Source organism: Myotis nattereri, assembly GCF_964212035.1.
Source record: "Myotis nattereri genome assembly, chromosome: 4".
Lineage (NCBI taxonomy): Eukaryota > Metazoa > Chordata > Mammalia > Chiroptera > Vespertilionidae > Myotis > Myotis nattereri.
Window position 1 is genome coordinate 52808770 of NC_138079.1, and position 25936 is coordinate 52834705.

General features: G+C 40.3%; 1 protein-coding gene across 1 annotated transcript in view; it reads right to left on the minus strand.

The window, feature by feature from the left end:
• Positions 1 to 271: 271 nt before the first annotated feature.
• Positions 272 to 25936, minus strand: part of ARB2A (ARB2 cotranscriptional regulator A) — a 387607-nt gene continuing 361942 nt past the window's right edge. Inside the window, exon 11 of the mRNA XM_081088717.1 lies at positions 272 to 1894. Coding sequence (XP_080944843.1) covers positions 1752 to 1894 — 143 coding nt within the window. The 3' untranslated portion in view covers positions 272 to 1751. The remainder of the gene's footprint in view (positions 1895 to 25936) is intronic.

Consider the following 25936-nt stretch of genomic DNA (forward strand, 5'->3'; position numbering starts at 1 on the left):
GGCATTGTTGGGGTTACACATTTTAACTTATCCAGAAGCTATATAATATGATGTTTTGATTTTTTCCTATGTTGTTTCTAAAATAACATGGAAAGTATATGCATATATGATCATTGAAAAATATCACTTTAATTTGCCATTCTTAAAACTACATGAACTAATAACTATATTTGTATACCAAAGATGTTATCAATTTTAAAACGTTGCTGAAATCAGTTCATAATATAAAAACATTTTACTCATGAGGTGGTTATTTTAAGTTATTTTTTTTCTGAGGAGAGAGATAATTCTAAGTCATTTTGGGTACATTTTATCATGTCCTCAAGTAAGGCGGTCATATTGTTGCATACACTTCACAAACAAATGAAGATTAAATTCAGATCCTCATCTATTAGAAACAGAATCCTCACTAGGTAATTAAATTCTTCAAGTAATTAAAATGATAATGTTAAGATTTAATATTTGATGTAAAAGTCAGCAAAATCTTAACTTATTTTACCTCTTATATTTCACAGTGTTGGCCAGATCTTAGCTGGATTAAAATAGTTAATAGCTGAAACTGTAGGGCACAACCCTACAGAGGAAGTGGACTGCTAAAAGTTGTATCTCTGGACTGAGAGGAGAAAAATCTTTCACAGCAGGTCTTTCCCTTTTTGTTGGAGCAGAAAACTAAAAGAATCATTTTAGCCCACTTAGCCTTCCAGAAGGAAAGGCTCAAGAGAGCACAGGTACATTTTCCTGATGACGATAAAATTCTGTCCCTAAAAGAGTCTAACAGTTACTAACTCCATGAAAGATCAGAATAGATCATTCTAGTTAAGATTAACAAACTTTACCCACATTAAGATTAAAAAAGCAAAACTTAAGTATGCTATCTAAATTACAATGCCACTCAATATACATTATATTTAAAAAGTAAAGTCAATTCTAATGATAAAGTTGGAAATTCCATTGAAAAGGGGGCCTTCACACATGTACTTATTTGTTCCACGTTATGGTTTTAGAGACTTGTGTAAAAAATGTCATATTCAACTGGCAAAGCTTTTCAGCTGTAATGTGCATTCAGTACTTCATAGATTTTTTATGCAAACTTTTTCTTCTGGTCTGGAAATAAAAATAGATCGTTAGGGAGAGAACCATTTGCGCTCCCCAAACTACAGTACATCATGGCATTCATGCTCTGAATTTAAATTTGGCTTTTCTGGGTGCGAGGGGGGTAACTTCCTTAAAAAAAAAGAGGCCTAAGACGCCCTCAGTGAAAAACCTACTGAAAAGGGAAGTTTGAAGTCTAGAATAAAAGTTTGCTTCTGCTGGGAGAGGGGAAAAAAATAAACGCGATTAAGGGGGGCCTGGCCGGGGCGGGGAGGGGAGCGGCGGCTGCGCAGCAGCGGGTGGTAGGACCGCGCAGACGCCGCGCACCCCGCAGCCCCGCGGGCCGGGCTGGGGCAATTAGAGGCGCGGGCGCGCGGGGCAGGCGCTGTCAGCCTGCATCTGAGCGCTGACGGGCAGCGCGAAGCCGAGCTCGGCCCGCAGGAAGCAGACCGGTGAACCCATATTGCTTTGACAGTTGCACTCATCTAGAAATAATGCAAAACGCTATTTAGATGTATATATCATGACCCTGTGCTCTGGGAAGAAAACAATCTAATGAGGGGCTGGGCGTCTGCTCGCTGGCGACGAGCGGCGAGGGGCCGGCGGTGCAGGCTCGAGTGTGCGTCCCGGCGTCCCGCCCCGTCGCGCTCGCGCCGCTCTCACAGCTCTTCGTGCTTGATGCGGTGCGAGCGCCGCGCCAGCGCCGGCTTCAGGGAGCTGCTCTTGGCCTCAGAGGCTTCGGCAAAGAATTTGAAAATAGACGGGAAGCTCTTCCAGGAAGTGAGCTCGTGACGGTCGGTGCCTGCAAAAAACACAGACTCGGTTACGGGGGCCTCGTTCCGAGCCGAGGCGCAGGCTGCGGGTCCTCCGCCCGGAGCCCACCCGAACCCCCGCCCCGCCCCGCAGTTCCAGCCCCCGCGGCGCGCGGCCCCTCCAGACCACACCTTTACCTGCGGGTCCACGCGGCCCCGGGCTCGGAGCAGAGCTGACAGCTGCCGAATCCGCGTCTCCCCAGGCGGCGCCCGGGGCGGCGATCCCGAGACCTCCGCCGCCTCCGGCCTCAGCCCCGTTGTGCCCCCGGCGCGGGGACGCGGCCGGGACTTCCCCGCGGGTCGCCCGAGGCGCGGCCAAGCGCCCCGGGCCTCAGCCCCGCAGGGCCAATGGAGGCGCGCGGCGGGAAGGGCCACTCCCTCTCCCGCCTCGAAACCACCCACTTCCCCAGGCTCTGCGCGCGCGCGGGGATTGGTTTCCCCTGTGCGCGAAATGCGGCTTCTGCACCCACCCAGGGCACCCACGTTTCCCAGCTTTCCAGCAGGAAAACTCAAATCGGATTTTTCTTGCCTCTCCAGGAAGCTGCTGTTAGGCTCGCCTCAGCGAGGTCACTGGACCAAATTGTATGGGATGCTTAATGAAGGGCCAGATGCAAAAGACACTTTGCCTATAAGTGTCCCAGAAGGCTACATTTTTATTTTTATTATTATTATTTTTTACAGATTTTAGGGGGCAGTTTTTGAAAAGCTAAGAAAAATAATGTTTCAAGGCAGTGACTACTAAAAGAGCATCTAGACCTTTTTTTTTCAGGAGAAATCCAACTTACAAAACACACGCTTGTCAATTTATGGGGTTATTTTACTACAGCTTCTCTCTGTGGCTTCAATTTAATAGTAATGTACAATATTCTTCAAGTCAAATCTACCTACAGTTTAACAGGCAAACAAAACAGATGTAGACATAACAGGTGAGGTCATTAATCTGTTTTTGACTCCTTGTGATAGCTCATATCATTTCACCAGTAGGTTCACAACTGAACAATTTTTACATTAAAAAAATAAAAATAATAATAGTAAGACTCTCCCATAGAAATAATGAGTGAGTAGCTTTAAGACAGTTGAAATCTCTTCCTAGATCACTCAATTATGCAGAGAGATACTCCCTTGAAGTCTCCAGATTCAGGGCCTCTGTCTGATACTTTAACATTGTTAATGATAATTCTTTAGTCTGTAATAGTAGGTCATTGCTATGGTTACTCTACAATGGTGCAACACTTTGCTTTCCCCTTCAGCTATTTGCTGAGACCTGGTAACCACATTTGTTGCCTAGCAACAGTTTTGTGACAGTATCACAATCCCAGAGTTACAACAATAAGGATGCTATGGCTGCAGTTGACCAGAGAGCAGAAAGCTACAATCTGTGCATGTGACTTAGTTGTGGGAGCTGGCCCTAGGAAAGAACCCCTCTCTTTATAGGTCCCCTCACAAGGATGCTCTCTATCCTCTTTTCCTTTGCAGATCCACCTTATAAACCCACATTTGAAACTAGGATCCAGTATTGAAGCCATATCCTTGAGAAATATCTCCCAACACTACTGTATTCAGACTTTTTTTTAAAAAATCAGATCATTTCTCTATATGCTTACTCATTTTTAGCAAAATTAAATGTTATTCAATGGGAGAGAGGGTTTATCCTGGCAAATCCTAAAAGTGGCTGACTGGATTTTGACAAGTCTTTTTTTAAAAAATATATATTTTATTGATTTTTTACAGAGAGGAAGGGAGAGGGATAGAGAGTTAGAACCATCGATGAGAGAGAAACATCAATTCAGATGCCTCCTGCACACTCCCTTCTGGGTATGTGCCCGCAACCAAGGTACATGCCCTTGGCCGGAATCGAACCTGGGACCCTTGAGTCCGCAGGCCAAACAGGTTAGGGCGATTTTGACAAGGCTTAACATAATTCTTGGTATAAGAAATTACACATATGCCTGTCTGCATCAATAGGTGTGTAAAATTTCAAGTTCTTTAAAGTATATGTAACATCCAGATATTTATCATTATAATTTTGAATTTGGAGGCATTTATATTCTCTGAACCCAACTGAGCAGTTCTACACATGGTCAGACATATCAACTTTATATACAATATTTTGTGGGTATATCTAGAAGGAGGCCCAGTTTCTGGAAAGGTTTATGAAATACCTGCCCCTATTTCTATAGTGCTTGCAACTCTAGTTTCATTTCAACAATAACTGCTAACTGCACTTATAATGATGATAAAATATTTTAAAATCAATTGTATTTCTTCTTTTTGAAAGTCTATTCTCAGTTGCATACTTCATGGCTAGCCCCAAACAGAGTAAGAAAAAAAAAAAAAAGGTGTTAATTGTCTCTTTTCCTTCTCATTTCCCATGCTTCCATGCTCATTTGGCATTTCCTCCATAGTGATCACACTTACACTTACTAGTGTTACCAAGACTATGATCAATTTGTAAGCTATCTCACGGAGCTCTTCTCATAATTCCTTCCACCCCCCGAAAACCAATTCAATCTATGAATCTAGAGGGACCTGAGGAGTCAATGGTCTGAAGCAATTTTAACTCCTTTATTTATTTTTTTCTTTTCTAGTGACAATCTTTCTGAAGGATGAACAAATTTCCCTGGTGATAAAATCACTACAAAGGCTTTTTAGTTTTAGCTTATGATTACACTCTGCTTGATTAGTCCTTGGCTGAAAAGACCAAAGTCCCTGAGATAACCAAGTATCTGCACTGGCTCTCAACATTGACTCTTGTAATTTAAGAGTATAAATAATGAGAATGTGTACTCTGTCAGAGGAAGGGAAATTGCTAAGAATAAAAGTAATAAGCAAGGTGGGTTAGAAACTGAATTACAGAGAATGGCATGGGGGAGGGAGAATTCTCCCTAAACGAAGGAATATTTTATAGAAATAATGGCTTACTTTTTAAAATTTTTGAAAGTAGATTTTTAATAATTTAAAAATAGCATTTCTACATTAGGTAAATGCATGTCCATCTGGAACTGCATATACACATTTCAAGAACATGTTTTAAGACCATTTAAAAATTCAGGACCAAAGTTCAATGAAAATACTTACAAATTTATATGACTATCCACCCATGGCAATGCTTAGAGAATGGAAACTTTCAAGAGCAGCTTTCTAGTATTTATAGAAAGGAGAGGAATACAGATACAGAAACATCAATGATGAGAGAGAATAATTGATCAGCTGCTTCCTGTAGTCCTCACACTGGGGTTCAAGTGAGTCTGCAGCCCGGTCATGTGCCCTGACTGGGAATCAAACTGTGATCTCCTGGTTCATAGGTCAGTGCTCAACCACTGAGCCATTCCAGTTGGGCCAAACATCATTTTCTTAATATAGAGAGGCCCAGACAATGTAGGGAATAAAGGGTTTTCTCATATTTAAATGTCTGCCATGTTCTCAGGGAATGATTTTTTAATCCTTTGGATTGAGAGGCTTGTTCGTATTGGATAAGTCACCTTTGGTCTCCCAATCCATAAAGTCAAGTCAGTATTAAAAGAAAATGTACAGGATCATAGTGCTTTATTATGAAAAAGTGCTTTGCTCAGTCTCAATCAGTGGTTCTCAACAGGCATAGCAGTGGCCCCTGGGGCGTTTTGGAAATTTGCAGTGATGTTTTTGGTGGTCAAAGCATTTACTGGGAGAAGGCCTGGAATGGCGGACATCCTGCAGTTTGCAGGGCAGTACAGCACCATGTATTGTTCTGTACCCAACATGGATTTTAAATATTCTACCAGCTATATGTACATGTAGCTGAAAAACTTATTTATAATTAGATGGGCTTAGAATTTAGATCTGTTTAACAAACAGTCAAAGTATTTTTGGCATGATTTTAACAGACACAGAATTTCCCAGGAATCCAACCATCATGTAAACTGAAGGGATTTTGTACTTTATGTTGTTCAGAACATTACCAAGAGTGGTTTACCACATGAGAAAATCTCATCCCCAATGGCATCACTGTCCACTGCACCTGAGTTGCCAATAAACACACCTGCCTTTGTAGCTCTCAAATTCATGGTGATGCTATCCATTGGCCCAAGTATCTGACTACCATATTATGCCTTCTCATGTAGCTTTTTCTGAGCACTTTAAATATTGATATGCACATTATTTTTATTATAAGCTTCTTTTTCTTTTAACCTTCCTATATGTTTACTAGTGCATTACAATAGTAGATGGGTTATGTTATTTTTAGATTTTATTTCAGGATAGTAAAAGCAATGAATAATGTTGGTTGTAATGGAAGGTATTTAGATGATCAAGGGTCAGATTAAATAAAAATGAATAGTTAATTCTTTTTTTTTATCACATTAGAGATTAATTTTCCTTATAATCTGAACCCTAGTCTATCTCTTTTATGCTTATACAGACAAGAACATGTCTTTTATTTCTCTTAATGTTTCTTCTAAAAATACTGTTTATCAATGATGTTGTTCAGTGTGAAATAATCAAAAGGTAGGGGAGAGGGGACCTTCCAATTAAAATACTACACTGAATATCTACCCTTTATCTATCACTTGTTTTAAAACATGAACTGCAGCAATTTTCAAAACTGTAAAGATAGCACAAATGGTCGAAAGAATTAGGAACTTTAAGTATGAAGGATGAAACTATGAATCATATGAGAAAGATAAAATTGCTAAAATGTTTCATTTGTTTTCCCAAAAGACTATATATTTAAGAAAAAGTGTCTTATAATGGAACTGAGAAAGAGGGAGACTACATTTATGTAATAGCATTTAGAAATTAAAGAAAAATGGGTGGAAATAGCACTGAGAGTAGAATTCTCAAAGAACAAGCTAAGAGAGAAGAAAACATTGCTGTATCTTCTGTCTGGTCTATTCCCCTTACTTTTTGTGATGGCTTCAATCCAATTGTTTCTTATAAGTCTGCTTTGTCCACACTCCTCTTCACTTGGTCTTAGTACTTATATTGGAAGAAGTAGGTTATTTACTTCTTCAATGAATCTTTTATAAATTGAAGAATTCTCTGGGAAAGTAATCATTCTTTAAATGATATTATTCACACACACACACACACACACACACACACACACACAAGATTTGCTAGAGATGAGGCTTACTAATACAATTGGATGGATGGTCTAAAAGTAAGTTCTCACCAAAGTGATCATTTGGAAGAATTCCTTGGTCAGCCATTTATTATTCTAATTATTGCTAGTCACCTTATTTTTACATGGTCCTAGACCCGTGGTCAGCAAATTGCGGCTCGCGAGCCACATGCGGCTCTTTGGTCCCTTGAGTGTGGCTCTTCCTAAGCTTTAGGAGTACCCTAATAAAGTTAATAACAATGTACCTACCTATATAGTTTAAGTTTAAAAAATTTGGCTCTCAAAAGAAATTTCAATCCTTGTACTGTTGATATTTGGCTTTGTTGACTAATGAGTTTGCCGACCACTGTCCTAGACCAAAAGGTCATGGAATAATTTCTATAGTCTATCCATAATTTACATTTGAGGGGAATGGCCTAGAATAGGGAATATAACTGTTTATAAAGTCATCTGTGAATATGAAGTATCATTTTTATATCTTTGTTTCAGGGTGGAAAAGCTAGCATGTGCCCTAACTCTCTCATTGACACTCCCTCTCCTCTACCCCCTCACAATGAAAGAATTAGTTTTTAAAGCAAAAGAAAATGAATACATTTTATGTTTCCTATGATAAAAGGTGAGAGAAAAAAACCTAGAAAGATATGAAACATTAACAGGATAACCTGTCTATGATATTTTCAAAATGACAGGCTTGATTTTAAAAATTGATCTTTAACAAGAAAAAGAAATATGGGCAATTAGGAAATAATGAAGACCCTGTCAATATAGCTATGTTGATAATAACAGGTAAGGGAATTCTTGAGAAAATCTAATATATAAAAATCAGGAGGTCTGTAATATGCATTACTGAGTCCCAGCGGGATTAGCTAATGAATTTATGAGCTCACCAGCAGTTATTTTTAGAAAGTTATAAAGAATTAGAGAAATACCAGAGCACTGAAAAATAATGTGCCATCTAAAAGATATAAAATATAACTACTAAAATTCATTTTAAAATGAATTCTAGAGCTTCTAAGGAGAACATCATTAAAAAATCCAAACTTTCCAATATTTGAACAGTGAAGGGTGCCTAAAGGAGACTCTCCCAGTTAGAAGGCACTAGTGTGGACTCAGCCACACTGGGGGCAGGTAATAAACGGAGTGGGGTGAGGTGTTCACGTGGCTCAGGAAACATGTTGCATTGCCTTGTTAAATTACTTGTGTAAGATATAGGCAAGTCCCTTACCGCTGCTAACCACTGTTGCAAGCCCTGTAAAGCTGAGACTGTTGAGACCCTAAAAGAAAGTCATCAAGCTTGACCAGAGAGATAACAGGTAGGCTGAAACAAACATAAAATCAGTGGTAGAAACTTTTAGGTCATTTGCAGCTTCTGGAGCAGTCTGTCCTTTCCTTCAGCCTCTTGTCAATCTCTCTCACATTGAATCTGGCAGACCCCTCTAATAAACCATCTCCTAACTAATAAAAAATGGACACATTTTTATTGCTTCACTGAACTATTAAACCCAGAAAGTTGGTGTAGAAGTGTGCTTTCTTTGGTTTTAATTCTTGTCTCACACAGTACTCTTACTGTTGCCACAAGCTTGGCCTCCATGGATATTGTTTCCCTTTAAAATGTGAGCCCAGGGATGGGCAAAAGCTCTCTTTTCCCACTTTCCCTTTGTCATTTTCAAAAGTAACTTTAACAAAGAATTGTAAGAGCCGAGTACTATATAAAGTAATGCAAAGAACCAAACAATAGTTATTTCGTAAGTACAGGTTCCTGATTATTCCCAACACAATCAGCAAAGAGCTGAACTGGACCTCATTCTAGAATAAACTGTCAGAAAGGATTGGCCCTAGCTGGTTTGGCTCAGTGGACAGAGTGTCGGCTCTCTGACTGAAGGGTCCCGGGTTCGGTTCCAGTCAAGAGCATGTACCTTGGTTGCAGGCTCGATTCCTGGCCAGGGTGAGTGTGCGGCAAGCAACCAATGGATGTTGGTTGCCTCTCTGTCTCTCCCTTGCCCTTTCACTCTCTCTAAAAATCAATGAAAAAAATAAAAGTATTTTCAGGTGAGGATTAACAACAACAACAAAAGGACTGTTTGTTCCTATGTAGGTAGGTGTGGCTTATGGCTGCTAGTTTGTGTGTGTATGTATGTGTGTGTGTGTGTGTGTGTGTGTGTGTGTGAGAGAGAGAGAATAAACTACAAAATACTTATTTCTAAATAAAACAAAACCTTTACTAATCCAATCTAAATTTTTTGTTGTCCTCCTCTCTCAGTTGTGGATTCTACTTTATATTTTGTGAGCAGATACTTTTACCGGAGGTCCTGTGATTGGTTAACTTATACAGTCATACATGTATTTACTGTATGTCAGGTACTATTTCTGGAGCTGAGATACAGTGGTGAGCAAGATATATAATGGCTCTGCTCTGCAGCACACATGTTAGTAGGGATGACAGGCAGAGAGTCAGAAGCACTGTGAAGAGAACACAATAGGAGGATGTGAATAGATGAAGAGGAGGAAGAAAAGGAGGAGCAGGAGGAGGAGGAGGGACAAGGAGGTGGTCCTCAGGTTCTCAATTTAGATTGGATGGAGAAGACTTGTGACCTGAGACCTGAATGGCAAGAAGGCAGATGAAGTCTGGGGCGAGTGCTGCAGGCAGAAATCTGGAAGAACAAAAGCAGGGGCTCTGAGACAGAGCTTGTTCCGTGGAGAAATGGAAAAGTTGGAGTGACTGGAGAATGGCAGGTGAGGGGGAAAGTAGTATTAGATGATTCAGAGAGGTGGGCAGCCTCTAAGCCATGTGAGGGCTCACAGGCCATAGTGACAAGTTTCAATTACATTCCAAGTGCAATGGTCTGTTTGCAGAGTTTCAAGCATTTTAAAAAGTACATTGGTTGGCGTGTGGTGAGTGGATTGTGGGGAGTTAGAATGATGGATTTAACCCTTCCTGACTGCATTTGAAACTCCTCCCACCGATACAACGTTCTCTGGGGCTCACTCTTCTACTACACTTCAGAATATAAACCCACATACTGCTAGTTTGCCTGAATGAATGAATGAACAAGTGATAGAATAATAGTGATATTTAGTAAGAGGTGAGAGTCTAATCTATAATATCTATAACAATAAAAGCATAATATGCTAATTAGACCAGATGTCCTTCAGGACAACCTTCCAGACAAAAGCTGGGACTGCGAGGGAAGCCCAGGTCCCAGGTGCTTTACAGAGGCTGGAGGGAAGCCCGGGTCCCGGGTGCCAGAGGGAAGCCCGTGCCAGCAACCTGGGAAAGGAAAGCCTACTCTTGCACGAATTTCGTGCATCAGGCCTCTAGTACAATAGTATTTCAAAGTAGTGGGTAAAAAAATGGAGTTGAAGTAGAAACAGAGTTTTCCTCAACAATCCTGCTCTTTTTATATGTGCTGATATGTCTGGTTTCTCAGCCCTTAGAAGGAATGTAGTGGAAAGGTATTGGGACAGGGACTAAATGTAGCATTCCATTTCTGCATGCAGTCCAAGCTAACTGGTGGGCTTATTTTCCAGGAAGGCTTTTCCATTAAGGTTTTCATTTCTCTGAATGGACACAACATTCTCTTTACTTGAGCTCAAAGCCTCTCAGTCATCTTTGCTTTTTTCCTCTCCCTTGTTAGCTGCCTCCTGATCCAGTCAGTTACCAAATCCTGACCAGTACACCTCAACAAAGTTTTTCAGTCTCTTTCTTCCTTTTCACCCCCCACTGTTATCACTCTAGATTTAATGACCTATCATTTAAAATCCAGAAACATCCTCCTAATTTCATTGCCTTTAGTCTCTCCTTCTCTATCTCATACACTATCTACCAGATGAAAATTTTAAAGTATAATTTGTCTTATATCTCTTCTTTGCTCAAAAATATCCAATGGCTCTCTTAATTTCTCAAATTAAGTAGAAATTAATTAGGTTTAAAGTCCTTCATTCTCTGGTTCCAGTCTTCTTTTCTGGGTTCATCCTTACACTCTTCTTTTTTTTAAAAAAAAATATATTTTATTGATCCTTTACCTTTACAGAGAGGAAGGGAGAGAGACAGAGAGTCAGAAACATCGATGAGAGAGAAACATCGATCAGCTGCCTCCTGCACATCTCCCACTGGGGATGTGCCCACAACCCAGGTACATGCCCTTGACCGGAATCGAACCCAGGACCTTTCAGTCTGCAGGCCGACGCTCTATCCACTGAGCCAAACCGGCTTCGGCTACACTCTTCTTCTATACTGGTAAGAATCCTCTATTCTCCCAGGCCCAGATCAATTGACATTGCATAAACCTTTTCAAAATCTGAGAAACTGGGCATCTGTGATTCTGGTGATTTTGAAGTCCAGCCAGAGAAGAGATAACCACTGTAAAGGTTTTGAAGGCAAGGATCAAACTTGATTCATGTTCAACACAGATTGATAAAATATACCTTATGCTGAAGTGTGTGCTGGCTTTCAGAGTTACGAAACAAATTCCTCTAAAATTGTTATGTAATGGCAGTTGGATACTCTATAATTAAAGCTGAAGGAAGTAGAGTGTTTTTCTTGCCTCTCCAATATACTGATGAGGGGATCCACAGTCCATTAGCAACTAGTTGATAAGCACTGACAAATAGTGAAAGTATCTCCTAGATCTCTTTAGCTGCTAAAATGTAAATATAGCTTAGAATCAAAAGAGGTTAGGAAAGTGTCAAAACAGAATTCTCAGGGAGTCAAACTTTAACTGTTCAAGAGCTTGCAAGATGGAGCTGACCTGGTCCAAATTTAGATGTAGACAGAAACATATCCTATCTAATAATAGACAAACATGGTAATTGACCATACCTTCACTATGCCCCTCATTGGCCAATTAGCACGATATGCAAATTAACTGCCAACAAAGATGGTGGCTAATTTGCATACTGCAGGCAGGACGGGCCAGCACGAGCCGCCATCTGGGCCCCCGTGTGCTGCCTAAGCCACGCCCCCAGCCGGGACCCCTGTGTGCGGCCCTGGGCGGTCGGGACCCCCGTGTGTGGTCCTGGGCGGCGGGGCTTGGTGGCGCGATCAGCCTGAGGAAGCCCTATTCTTGCAGGGGCTACTGGGGGCCCGATCAGAGACACAAACATGCAGGCCCGGCACCCAGCAGCCCCAAGCCCTGCCGTCACGGTGCTGGGGCTGCTGGGGGGATCAGACACAAACCTGCACGTCCGGCACCCAGCAGCCCCAAGACCCACCACCTTGGTGCTAGGGCCTGATCGAAGACACAGATCTGCAGACCAGCACCCAGCAGCCCCAAGCCCTGCCATCAAGGTGCTTGGGCTGCTGGGGGTATCAGAGACACAAACCCGCAGGCCTGGCACCCAGCAGACCCAAGGCCAGCCACCACGGTGCTAGGGCTGCTGGAGGCGGGATGAGAGACACAAAACACAGGAGGGCCCAGCACCCAGCAGACCCAAGCCCTGCCACCATGGCGCTGGGGCTGCTGGGGGATGGATCAGAGACACAAACCCGCAGGGGGCCCCTGAACCCAGCAGCACCAAGCCCTGCCACCACAGTGCTGGGGCTGCTGCGGGCAGGATCGGAGACACAAACCCGCAGGGGCGGGGCTGGCACCCAGCAGCCCCAAAGCCCACCACCTCGGCGCTGGGGCTGCTGAGGGCAGGTTCAGAGACACAAACCCTGCGAGCCCTGCACAGGACGGGTGCTCTGCTCCAGGTGGAGTGCTTTCCCTCCAACCCAGCTCTCCCTGGGAGTCCGGCGTGGAGGGCGCTCTCCCTGGGAAACCGGAAATCCGCCTCTGGGGCGACTGTAGCAGCCATGCCTGGCGAGCCACAGAGAGGGTGACCTATCCATGTGGATGTGTACGCTGGTGGAGGCCACACAGCTGCCATAGTGGAAGTTGTCCTTGATGTAGGAGAGGGGGTAGTGGGGATCAGAGTGGGCCAGGTTGGCAATGGAACCCCAGCTCCCCACCGAATGACTAGAGCACACGGTCCTCAGTCACTTCCTGAGCAGCATGGTGGAGGCCACACAGCTGCCATAGTTGAAGTTGTCCTTGATGTAGGAGAGGGGGTGGTGGGGATCAGAGTGGGCCAGGTTGGCAATGGAACCCCAGCTCCCCACCGAATGACTAGAGCACACGGTCCTCAGTCACTTCCTGAGCAGCAGTCAGCCCCGACCGGGGATCAACCCGAAACCTAAGTAGGTGCCCTGGCAGAATGGAACGCAAACCTTTGCTGTAGCAGAGGAGCTCCGACCCACAGCAGGGGCCAGGGCAGCTGGCGAGTGCAGCTGCGGTGGTGGGAGCTTTCGCAGAAGCACTAAGGAGCAGCAAGCCGAGCGGCAGGAAGCAGCAAACAGGTGGGCGGTAAGGAGGGAGGGGTTCCGGACTGCGAGAGGGCACAGGCTGGGCTAAGGGACCCCCCAGCCATCCCCAGTGCACGAATTTCATGCACTGGGGCTCTAATCAAATATAAAATAAAAAGATGTGGAAAGGACCGTAGATAAAATTTCATATGAGAGTTTCATTTCACAGGTAAAATCTAAAGTTTAGAGAGGTTGTGATAGGCCGAAGTTACACAGGTATTTTGCTGTAATATAGTCAATATTTATAAATCAGTTAAGCACTGAAAATGAAAACAATTTTCAGTAGATGAACATCTAATTGCTTTAAGCTCCATTTCAATATTTATTTCCTCTAATAAATCACCTTTACTTCACACCAACTACTCCCTTTCTTTATGTTTCAGTATTTTGTATATGGTGTGTATTAGATTACCATATACTTGCTTTGCTTAGCTAGTCATTCCATGTATTACAAATACCTTGCTTTATCTCTAAATCCTTTGGAGGTAATCCCTTAAAACTTTTTATTTCAGAAATCACGATTGAGGCTTAATACATGTTTGTTGTATAAACAACTGTCTGGGACAGAATTCATCAGAAAACTGATGCTGGTTAAATGTTATTAAACATATAACAAAACATAAAATCACAGAAAATTTCTATTGCCTTTACACTACTTTGATGATGATTTCCATTTTGAAATTAAGGAAATGGAGATGTATACAGAAGATCATGAAAGTGAAAACTTGTGAATTTACAAAGCAAAGCGCTGTTGGTATTCTGAAGACATTATTTTGTATTGTTTTGTCAGATTTTCAAAACGACAGCTCTTTACTTTGTAGTCAACAGGAAGAAGGAAGTGGAGAAAGGGGGAGATTGTAAATGAGTCATTACAGATTATCCCAGTCACTTAATGATTTGAAATTGTAATAAAGCTTACAGGACAATTTTGGGAGAACTAATATATTTACAATACTGGGTCTTCCAATCAATGAACATGCTATATACTGCCATTTATTTAGATAATTTTTGATGCCTCTTAATAAAGTTTTATCATATTTTCCCAAATTGATACTTTGTACTTCATTTTTAGCTGCATTAATTCATAATTACATTTTTATTCTGAGATAATTATAGATTATATTCAGTTGTAAGAAATAACACAGATTGATCTTCTGTGTTCTAATTTCCCCCAATGGTAGTAACACCTTGTAAAAACCTTAGTAAAGCCCTGGCTGGTGTGATTACGTGGGTTGGAGTGTCATCCTGTACACCAAAATATTGCAGGTTTGATTCCCTGCAATGACACATGCCCAGGTTTTGGGCTTGATCCCTGGTAGGGGAGTGCAGGAGGCAACCAATTGATGTTTCACTCTCACATCAATGTTTCTTTCTTTCTCCCTCTCTCTTCCTCTCTCTATAAAAGTCAATATATATTTAAAAAAAACAATCCCATAGTAAAATATGACATCCAGGATGGTGACAATGCTACAGAATATTTCCATCAGCATAAAGATCACTCACATTGCCCTTTTATAGCCACACCCATTTCCCTTCCAAACCCCTCCTTTAACCCTCACAACCACTAATCAGTTTTGTTTTTTTTAAATATTTTTATTGATTTAAGAGAGGAAGGGAGAGAGAGATAGAAACATCAATGATGAGAGAGAATCATTGATTGGCTGCCCCCTGGATGTCCCCTATTGAGGATCGAGCCCACAACCTGGACATGTGCCCTTGACTGGAATCGAACCTGGGACCTTTCAGTCTGCAGGCTGGTGCTCTATTCACAGAGCCAAACCAGCCAGGGCTAATCTATTCTTTATTTCCATAATTTTGTCATTTCAAGAATCCTATATAATAAAGAGCTGATATGCTAATTAGACCAAACAGCAGAATGACCATCCGGACATCCTTCCAGATGACCGTCCCGATGATCTACCGGACAAAGCCGGGGCTGCGAGGGCCGGCCAAGGCAGCTGGGGCTGCGAGGGCTGAGCCCCTTGCACGAATTTCGTGCATTGGGCCTCTAGTGTCATATAAATGCAACCATACAGTAACCTTTGAGACTGGCTTTCCAAAAAATTTAGCTTAATTCCCTGGAGGTTTTCCTAGGTTTTGTGTGTATCAAAAGGTTGTTTCTTTTTATTGCTGAGTAGTATTCTGTGGTATGGATATACCACACTTTAACTATTCCCCTGTTGAAGGGCATCTGGGTTGTTTCCAGTTTTTTGGCTATTATAAATAAAGCTGCTATAAACATTCATGTACAAATTTTCATGTGAAATAATTTTCATTTTTCTGGGATAAACGCCCAAGAGTGCAACTGCTGGGCTGTGTATTAACTGCATGTTTAGTTTTCCAAGAAACTGCCACATTGTTTAGAGTCATTGAACCACTTTACATTCCTTCCACTAATGTGTAAGTGATCTAGTTTCTTTGTATATTTGCCAGTGATGTATTAAAATTGGGTAGACTGATTCCTCCCACTTTAATCATCAAAATTGTTTAAAGTATTCTAGCTCCTTTGCTTTTCCATATAAATTTGAGAACAACCTTGTCTATATCTATTGACCTTGCCCCAAAAGGTATCAGCTTGAACTCTAGAGGATCCAGAGACTAAAGTTAGTCATGCAGGTGGTCAACCATTTTATTTCTTCTAGTCATATATTTAAAAAACTTTAAATTATACACTTAATAGCCTCAAATGTATTCATACCATTAACTAATTTGATGAGTAAAATATCACATAAAGCAAATTACAAATAACATAAAACTGCCATAAAATTACATTTTCAATGATGCAGTTGAAGAAAACCTAGCTGTTAGGTAATATCATCTACCTGCTGACCACTGGTCATGAAGTCTCCCTGTCACCTGATGATGAACACTGGCAGCTTCTGGAGCAATGGTTCTCAACCTTGGCTGCACATTAGAATCACCTGGGAATCTTTTAAAAATCCTGATTTCTGGGCCCCATCCTCTGGAAATTCTGTTTCTTTGTTACTAATGTTGTGGCCTCACCCCATAACAAAGAAACAGAATTTCCGGAGGATGGGGCCCAGAAATCAGGATTTTTAAAAGATTCCCAGGTGATTCTAATGTGCAGCCAAGGTTGAGAACCGCTGTTCTGGAATGTCAGTTATGCTCCTAGAACTGTGATTTCTTTTCATCCTGGTTATGGTAATATTGAAATAAACTATTTTTGTTATCTTCAACCTCCAAGTCTAGAGCTTTCTCACGCTCGCTGGTACTACTCGAATTTCATTCCCAGATCTCTTCCCCAAAGCATTTCCTCTCTGACTGTACTTTAAAAAACATCCCATAATACAATGGCTTTCTATATGGCAAGAATCCTTAAAGGATTCTGAACTTATTTACACATACCATTAATACATATAGAATAACATCTTCAAGATAAAAATGAACTGATTTTAAATTAATACATATATTCACAAATATGGCATATAAACGTAGTGAATTCTTACTATTTATTAATTTAGAAAATGACATGATAACATATTAGATAGGACTGATTACTTTAATACCAGGTAATATTTCAGAGTATCAGGATAGAGAAAACTCATGAGCACTTAAATTAACAATAAGTTCCAACTGGGCGGGGGGTGGTGGAGGTGGGAGGGCGTCCCTCAGCCTGGCCTGTGCCCTCTCGCAGTCTGGGACCCCTCAGGTATGTCCGCCTGCCGTGGGAGCCGCTGCGCTCGCCAGCCATGAGCCCAGCTTCTGGCTGAGCAGCGCTCCCCCTGTGGGAGCGCACTGACCACTAGGGGGGAACTCCTGCGCTGAGCATCTGATCCCTGGTGGTCAGTGCGCATCATAGCGACCGGTTGTTCCACTGTTTGGCCAATTTGCATATTATGCTTTTATTATATAGGATTATGAGTCACTGCATTGAGGTGATAAATGCAAACCAGTTGTGGAGAACAGATGCTTTTTTTGCTTGTATCCTTCATGTTTACTACACTACAGAGTAGTAATCCAGAGGACATCAGGTGACCTGATAGTCTGTGATAGTCTGGCTTTGTCAAGAGACAAAATTAAGCACATCTAAAGGAATGGATGGATTGTTTCTCCTTTAGACAATTGTATTTTTTAAGATAACTATATTATTTTTATTTTTGCCCAATGAGAATTGAGCAATAGAAAGTCTGAGCTTATATTCTATGGCAAAAACTTGGGTGACAGATTATTTTTGACATTTTGGAGTCATTAATATGCTTTAATATCCATTCAAATTGTGAAGGCTAACAGGATATGTGCCCAAATAGATGGCTCTTCTATTTTAAAAAGGTGTGTGTAGTAGGGTGGAGGGGGTGGGGGATGCCTAAAGGAATGTCTGGGAGGAAGGGCCAAGATAAAAAAAAAAATAGTGTTGACTTTACTCTGATATGTGCATAAATAGATTATAGAGGTCCCAAACTGGATGGCACATCTATAAAACTTTCAGCCTACAAGCCTACATATGATACTCTAGCCACAAATCATCATCCATAAACAGCCCACAGCATATGGAGAATTTGTAAAATTCAATTTTAAGCAAGTTGATTTAAGTTGTAATATGATTGTAATATGTATTCCTAGTAATTATCATCATCATTAAGAAATGAAAGTTAAAGGAGTATTTACTATGTTCCTAGCACAGGATTAAGCACTTTAATACACTAATTAATGTAAACCTGAGAATGATTTTACCAAGTTGGTATTACTTTCACTTTGCTGAAGAAACTGGAGTCTGGTGAGGTTATGGAGTTTTCTAACAATCACAGTGCTAGTAAGTATGAACTTAAAATCCATGAATGCGGGACTTAGTTTTGTTCAACCTTTATTCCTATTGCCCTATAGCAGTGCTCGACGCACAGAGGCTTCTAACAAATATTTGTTGAAGTCATTGAGTCCAAATGCCAACCTCTTAAACTCTATAGTACAGGGCTATGAGAATATAAGCCTACTGATGGTTTCAGTTTAAAGCAGATGACTGCTTCTTTTTCTCTTGAAGTAATGAGACATACTGTATCAACTTGTGTTGGTACAGTAAGTGGAAAAATGATAGCTATCTTCGGTGTACCTATGTGGACTTCTAGAAGATATTTTGGTACAACTAAGAATTTTTTTCATTTTCATATTCTTTTCTTGAGCTGGTTAGCTTAAGTGTATAAAAGATTGGGTTTAAATAGTAAATGATTCACTTAATTTCATAAGGATAAATATATTTTATTTGTGATTTCATTATCTATCTATCTATTATCTATCTATCTATCTATCTATCTATCTATCTATCTATCTATCTCTCAATCTCTCACAACTGTAGACTGAATCATTTAAAGGATTCAGGAAAGTCCACAATTACTTCCTGTTTACCAAAGAGGAGTAAAATTGGAACATATGAATGGCCCAACAAAAGAATAGCCCCAACTGGAAAGTTTTTTTCTTAATGATGGGTCAATATTATACCAAAGATAAAAAGTATACAAACATTAATGCATTATCTATTTAATTTCTGTAGGCATTCAGAATGCCTTCTGAATTCTTCTCTTCATTTCTTCTCTTCATTTACTTATCAATTTCATCTTTTAAAAGACAGATGAAAACCTGCTGTAAGATACAATTTTCTGATAATGCTTTTAAAGGTGGACACTAAACACGTAAGTTAGTGTAGCAGCCATGTCACCAAATAAAAATGATGACCCATGCCACAGTGACATGATAAGGAAGTAGTCAATGCAATACAGAGTGTTACTGTTAATGGCATAGGTTAGCATGATACCGCTAAGATATCTCTGTATTCTGTTTTTCTATATGTATCATTATCTTTTTTTGCTAAAACATCAATGTGAGTGTATCCTGAGTATAGAAGATGAGCATTTGCTCTTAGCTGACAACAGATAGCAAGCTTTCATAAACCATGAATGCAAACCTATTGGAGAAAAGAGCCTCAAGGTCAATGCTCCTAATCTGAGAGAGTCAATCAACAGGTCATTTCCTAAACATGAGGTTTCTCTGTAACCATTCCAGACTAGTATTTTTCAAAAAAGAACAATTTTTCTCAACATAGCACATTAAGCTTCCAGTAGTTGTAACACGGAAAGCAACATTTTCATGTTTATGTAACTCACATCTCTTCTTGACATGAAATAATAGCCAAAAGGATAAGGGCAGCATCGGCCTCAGTGAAATAAATATACTGAACTATATAAATTTCTTGTTTCTTATCTTTTTTTTTCCTTTTTTTTTATTATTAGTTAAGGTATTACAAATGTGTCCTCATCCTCCCCATTAACCCCCAACCTCCCCCCCCGCCCCCCCCCCCGCCGCCCCGCACACTCATGCTCCCATCCCCCTGTTGTCCATGTCCATTGGTTTGGCTTATGTGTGTGTATACAAGTCCTTCGGTTGATCTCTTCCCCTTACCCCCGCCCTCCCCTACTTTCCTTCTGGGGATTGATAGCCTGATCACTGTTTCTCAGTCTTTGGGTCTGTCCCTTTTTTGTTTCTTATCTTTTAAAAATTTATTTATTTTTGGCATTGATTTCACAGAGAGGAAGGGAGAAAGAGATAGAAGAGAGAGAATCACTGATCGGCTGCCTCCTGCGTGGCCCACACTGGGGATTGCAGAGACCAGCCTAAAATTATTGCTGAAAGGTTACAAAATCACCCTCTTTGCTTACAAGATGGCTGCATATTAATCATGTGTCCTTGGTGACTCTCCCAAGTAAGGAGCTTATCACATCAACAGGGCACTCAATAGTCACAGGTAACACAGCCAGCTCTGTTCCTTATGAACTTGTCAATGATAAAGACAGCCTAAGAGTACTTTATTCCCAAAGAATTGGCAAAGCTTCCAGAGAATATTAAAAATTATAGTCCCAAAAGGACAGTTCAGTAAAAATTCACCAACACTTTTTATTATGAAGACTACTAATATGAGTCATTACGTCCCAAGGCAGCAGAACTAATGAGCACATAATAATAATTTAAATTCTATGACATTTAAACAAAATATATGACAACGAAGTAACAAAAACAGGCAATGAGCCTAATGTTTGCTAAGAGTAAAAGGAGATAATGTAGCATTTTTTATTTGAGTTGGTTCAGAAAGTACGTGACCTCTATGGTGAAGCCTGTGGTCCTTTCTATGTCCATGCATAGGCACTACTACACCACATAGTAACGGAGAATGATGTGGAGCCATTTGTTATGGCTTCTGTACCTCCTCAGCCTGAAAAGCCCTCCCTTCTTGTGTCTAGACTTCTTTCTTAACAGATCACAGGAATGTACTTCCTACCTTAGAATGCCTAGCTGTGAGAACATCCATAAAATGCATTTTCCTCTCTTTGATATCATTGTATTTCTATTGCATTGTCCTTGTTCCTTTTAGCATGCTCATGTGTCCCCACATTTATTAGTTATCTTGACCGCCTATTGGACTGTTAATGCCTGTCTGTTCATTGAATTACTTGAAAATACTCTTGGCATAAGAACCCTCCATTTAAAAAACAAAACAAAATCAAACCCTCCCCTGATAACTGCAAAACTTTTATCACCACTTTCCTGTTTAGAAACTTTCCTTCTTAAAACCATTGATTAGTTTTCTGACTGAATCTGAGATCCATTTTTCTGTTCTTATGCCGGCAGCCTTCTGTTGCTAAAAGACACTGTTACTTTCCTTCCTCACTGGCATGTTAGCCATAGTTTCAGATTCACATTCCTATCATCACTCTACTTCTCTTTGTGTCTGCCTCCTCTTGAAAATATGTTTGTAGCTATGGTGCAGTGGAGAGCACTCCAGACTTGCAGATATAACCTGTGGGTGAGATGTCCAGTTCTAACACTTTCTAGCTTTAAGATTCTGTGCAAATTATCTGGCCGAGTCTCAGTTTCTTTATGTATAAAACTAGAGGCCTGGTGCATGAAATTTGTGCAGGACGGGGGTGGGGTCCCTCAGCCAAGCCTGCACCCTCTCCAATTTGGGATCCCTCTCACAATCCAGGACTGCTGGCTCTCAACCACTCGCCTGCCTGCCTGATTGCCCCTAACCTCTTCTGCCTGCCAGCCTGATCACCCCCTAACCACTGCCCTGCCAGCCTGATCAATGCCTAACTGCTCCCCTGCCAGCCTGGTCACCCCCAACTGTCCTCCCTGCAGGCCTGGTTGCCCCTAACTGTCCTCCCCTGGAGGCCTGGTAACCCCCAACTGCCCTCACCTGCTGGCCCAGTCACCCCTAATTCCCTCCCTTCCCAGTCTGGTCGCCCCTAACTGCCCTCCCTTCCCAGTCTGGTTGCTCCTAACTGTCCTCCCCTGCAGGCCTGGTCCCCCCCAACTGCCCTCCCCTGCCGGCCTGATTGCCCACAACTGCCCTCCCCTGCTGGCCATCTTGTGGTGGCCATCTTTGACCACATGGGGGCGGCCATCTTGTGTTGGAGTGATGGTCAATTTGCATATTACCTCTTTATTATATAGGATGAAGATAATAATAGCACCTATTTCACATCTTTGTTTTGAGGAGCCTATGAGATGATATATGTGAAAGTACTTTAGTCGTATGCATTCTAAATTACCATCCACATGTAAATATTAATGGCCAGTTTCAGATATATGAGATTTGTGTGTTCTTTACTCTCTAGATACATCCCCTCTAAGAGCTTGTTTTCTAGTTAATACTATCATTTGTGTGTGTGTATGTATATGAAACTGGATTGAACCAATTTATAGGACAGCTTTATAGTTACATCAGTAATAGAAAACTGAATGCTTTGCCATATATCCACCCATTTTCCTCACTTTTCTCACTATGTTGAGTGATTCTATCATTCTAAGTATTTGAGTCTTTAAACCTGGTATCACCTTCAAATAGTGTTTAATGCGTATAGTGGATGCTTGTGGATTTTTTTTTCTGCTGCCCAGCATATTCCATGCCTTAGAGAATATTACAGAATGTAAGTGGTGGTGGGGAACAGATGGGAAGTTTCACCATTTACAACCATTTAATAGCGCACAGGGAGGAGACAAAAAAAGTGGTTGGACTGATGTATTTCCATCACTTCTGGAGAAAACAACTCAGTCAGTGATGTTATATTATAGGTCTGCGGGACAAAGAGAACATGATGATTTCAAGTTCAATGAAGGGCAAGCAGTTGCAATAGCAGAAGTAGGCAGCCTCAAAGTGTGAAAAAATGAGCTAAAGGCGTATTACCACTCCCTCACTTCCTGCCGTCACTCTCCAACCCATTCTCCTGTTAAATGTTTGTTGTGACACTTACACTTACTAGCATTTGAAATACTATTTACTTCTTCATTTACTAGCTTTTCTTGTGGGAAGGCTTATATTTTACTATCCATCTACTCTGACTACAGTGTAAGCTCCTTCCAGGCAGGAACTCTGCTATGTCTGTTGCCGGAAACCATCCCAGTGCCTGGAACAGTGCCTAAAACAGTGCCAGGCTCAGAGTAGGCATGTAGTCAACATTTGTGGACTGACTGACCAGTTAAGTCTTCTGAAGTAGTGGGAGCTCAGTAAATGTGAACTGAATTAGAAATGAAATACAAACACATTCTGAGATAAGTACTTAACTACAAATGTTATGTTTTCCAGAGGGAAAAAATATTATTATAAAAAATTAAAAACATTCTTTAAATGCTTTTCAAAAAATATAGGTGCTAAGTACTAAATAGTAAAAGTGACAAGATATTGTACATGTTGCTTCTAAACTTTTGATAAGTCTGTTATCCTTAGTAACCCAATCTTTTGGGTAAAATGATCATTAAAAATATGATTAAGTTTCTGGAAATACAAGAAGCCACGTATCTGGTTAAAAACTGAGTTCAACGGTGTTTGTGTTACTCGGACTCTTACTAAAAAGAGCTGTTTTATTCCATAGAAATAACCTGAAAGATTCATGTGCTATTCACATTTATTTTGGAAGAAGTATAGTAAAAATAAATAAAATACTATTTATTATTTAGAATTTTACAATATTTTCACATTTAAGTAGAGTTATTATTTTTTGTGAAGGTGCTTTTTTTTTTTTGTCCAAACAGTATAAAGTTGTGTTATTCCCAAAAGTATTTTGACTCAAATCTATTGTGTTCTAGGGTGAACTAGCTTCCTAAAAGCCTCATCATATTGATGAATAGGCCCACTGCCTAATGATTAAGAGACAAAGATAGACGTTTCATGGAGACTGAAAATAATACAGGGCTAGTTCACCCCAAACACATGGGAGTTGCCTAGATGGATCAATTTTAGACATGTGGTGAGTTCACAGCAGTGAAGTCTGTTAAATTTCTGTCTATTCTATTTTCTTAGCAGTAAAAATTATGAAAGGGAGAGGGTTTTGATGAAATAGGAGAAAAGGTAATTTTTGAAAACCGAAAATAATTTTAATGGAGCTAGGTATTCTGGAAACTGTTTTCTTTTTTCTCTCTCTCTCTTTAAATTTATGGGGGTGACATTGGTTAATAAGATCATACAGGTTTCAGGTGTTCATATCTATGAAACATGACCTGTATATTGCATTGTGCTGACCACCCAATCGAATCTTCCTTCACCAAATATTTAGCCTCTTTTACTACCTCCCGATGGGCCCTTCCCCTGGTCACCACAATGCTGTTGTTGGTGTCTATGAGTTTCAGATCCCACATGTGAGTGAAATCATATAGTTCTTAGCTTTTTCTGACTTATTTTGCGTAGCATAATATTCTCAAGGTCCATCCACATTATTGCAAATGGCAGTATTTAATCTTTTCCTATGGCTGAGTGGTATTCCATTGTTTACATATACCACATCTTCTTTATCCAGTCTTCTATCAAAGGACACTTTGGTTGTCTCCATGTCTTGGTCACTGTGAATAATGCTGCAATGAACATAGGGGTACATATATCTTTGCGAATGTTTTCAAAATTTTTGGGTAGATACCCAGAAAAGGCGTTGCTGGGTCATATGGTAACTCTATTCTTAATATTTTTAGGAGTCTCCATACTGTTTTCCATAGTGGCTGTACCATTTTACATTCCTACCAGCAGTGAATGAGGGTTCCCTTTTTCCCACAACCTCTCTAACACTTGTTATTACTTGTCTGGTTGACAACAGTCATTCTAGCAGGTGTAAGGTGGTATCTGTAGCTTTGATTGCATTTCTCTAATAGCTAGTGAAGTTGAGCATCTTTTCATATATCTGTTGGCCATTTGTATGACTTCTTGGGAGAAGTGTCAATTCAGGTCCTCTGCCCATTTTTAAAAATTGGATTGTTGTTTGTTTAGTGTTGAATTGTATGAGTTCTTAAATATTTGGATATTAACCCCTTGTCAGAACTGTTTTTTATGAATATCAACTCTTATTCGGTTGGTTGCTTTATTGTTTTGTTGTTGGTTTCTTTTGCTATGCAGAAACTTTTTAGTTTGTATGTGGCTTTCCAACTTTCCCAGCACCATTTATTGAAGAAGCTTTTTTTTTTTCTACATTGTATGTTTTTGGCTCCTTTGTCAAAATCATTTGCCCAAGTACTAGTGAATTCTACCAAACATTCAAAGAAGATTTGATACCCATCATTCTCAAGCTCTTCCAAAATAATTGCAGAGGCAATAATTCCTAACATACTTTATGAGGCTAACATACCTTGATACCAAAACCTAGAAAGGATAACACAAAAAAATGAAACTACAGACCAATTTCTCTATTGAATACAGATGCAAAAAATACTAAACAAAATACTAGTAAATCAAACAACAGACATTAAAAAAATAATACATAATGACCAGGGACATAAGGATAGTTCAACATACGCAAATCGATCAATGTGATATACAACATTAACAAAATAAAGGATAAAAGTCATATGATCATATCAATAGACATAGGAAAAGCATTTGATAAGATACAACATTCATTTATAATTAGAAAGCTCAATAAAATTGGTATAGAAATAAAGTACCTCAACATAATAAAGGTCATATATGACTAAACCTTAGCTAACATCATACTCAATGGTGAAAAACTGATGGGGGAAGTAAACAAATTACTTCACAAAGAATTGGTTATTTACAAGTAAATCATGTGATGATTTCTTTGGTATTTATTGCAAGGAAAATATCTTTCCAGATGAGTGTATATGCTTTTGCTTTTCAAGTAAAAAAGATATTAGCTATTTTTTCTTCCTTTGATGATAAGAAAGCTAGAGATAAATTTTATTTTATTTTTAATCCTCACCCAAGGATATTTTTCCATTGATTTTTAGAGAGAGTGGAAGAGAGAGGGAAAGACAGAGAGAAATACTGATGTGAAAGAAACACATCGATTGGTTGCCTCCTGCACGTGCCCCGAACAGGCCCCGGGCTGGGGAGGAGCCTGCAACCGAGGTATGTGCCCTTGACGGGAATCAAACCTGGTACCCTTCGGTCCGCAGGCTGATGCTCTATTCACTGAGCCAAACTGGCTAGTGCTAGAGATAAATTTTATATTAAATTAACACAATTATCATATCATAAGCTGATAATTATCTATATCTCTAAATATATCTAAAATAAAAGTGTTTAGAGGCACAAAGATATAAAATCTTCATACCTTTATTTTAACTATTATGTCTTTATAAATGTCT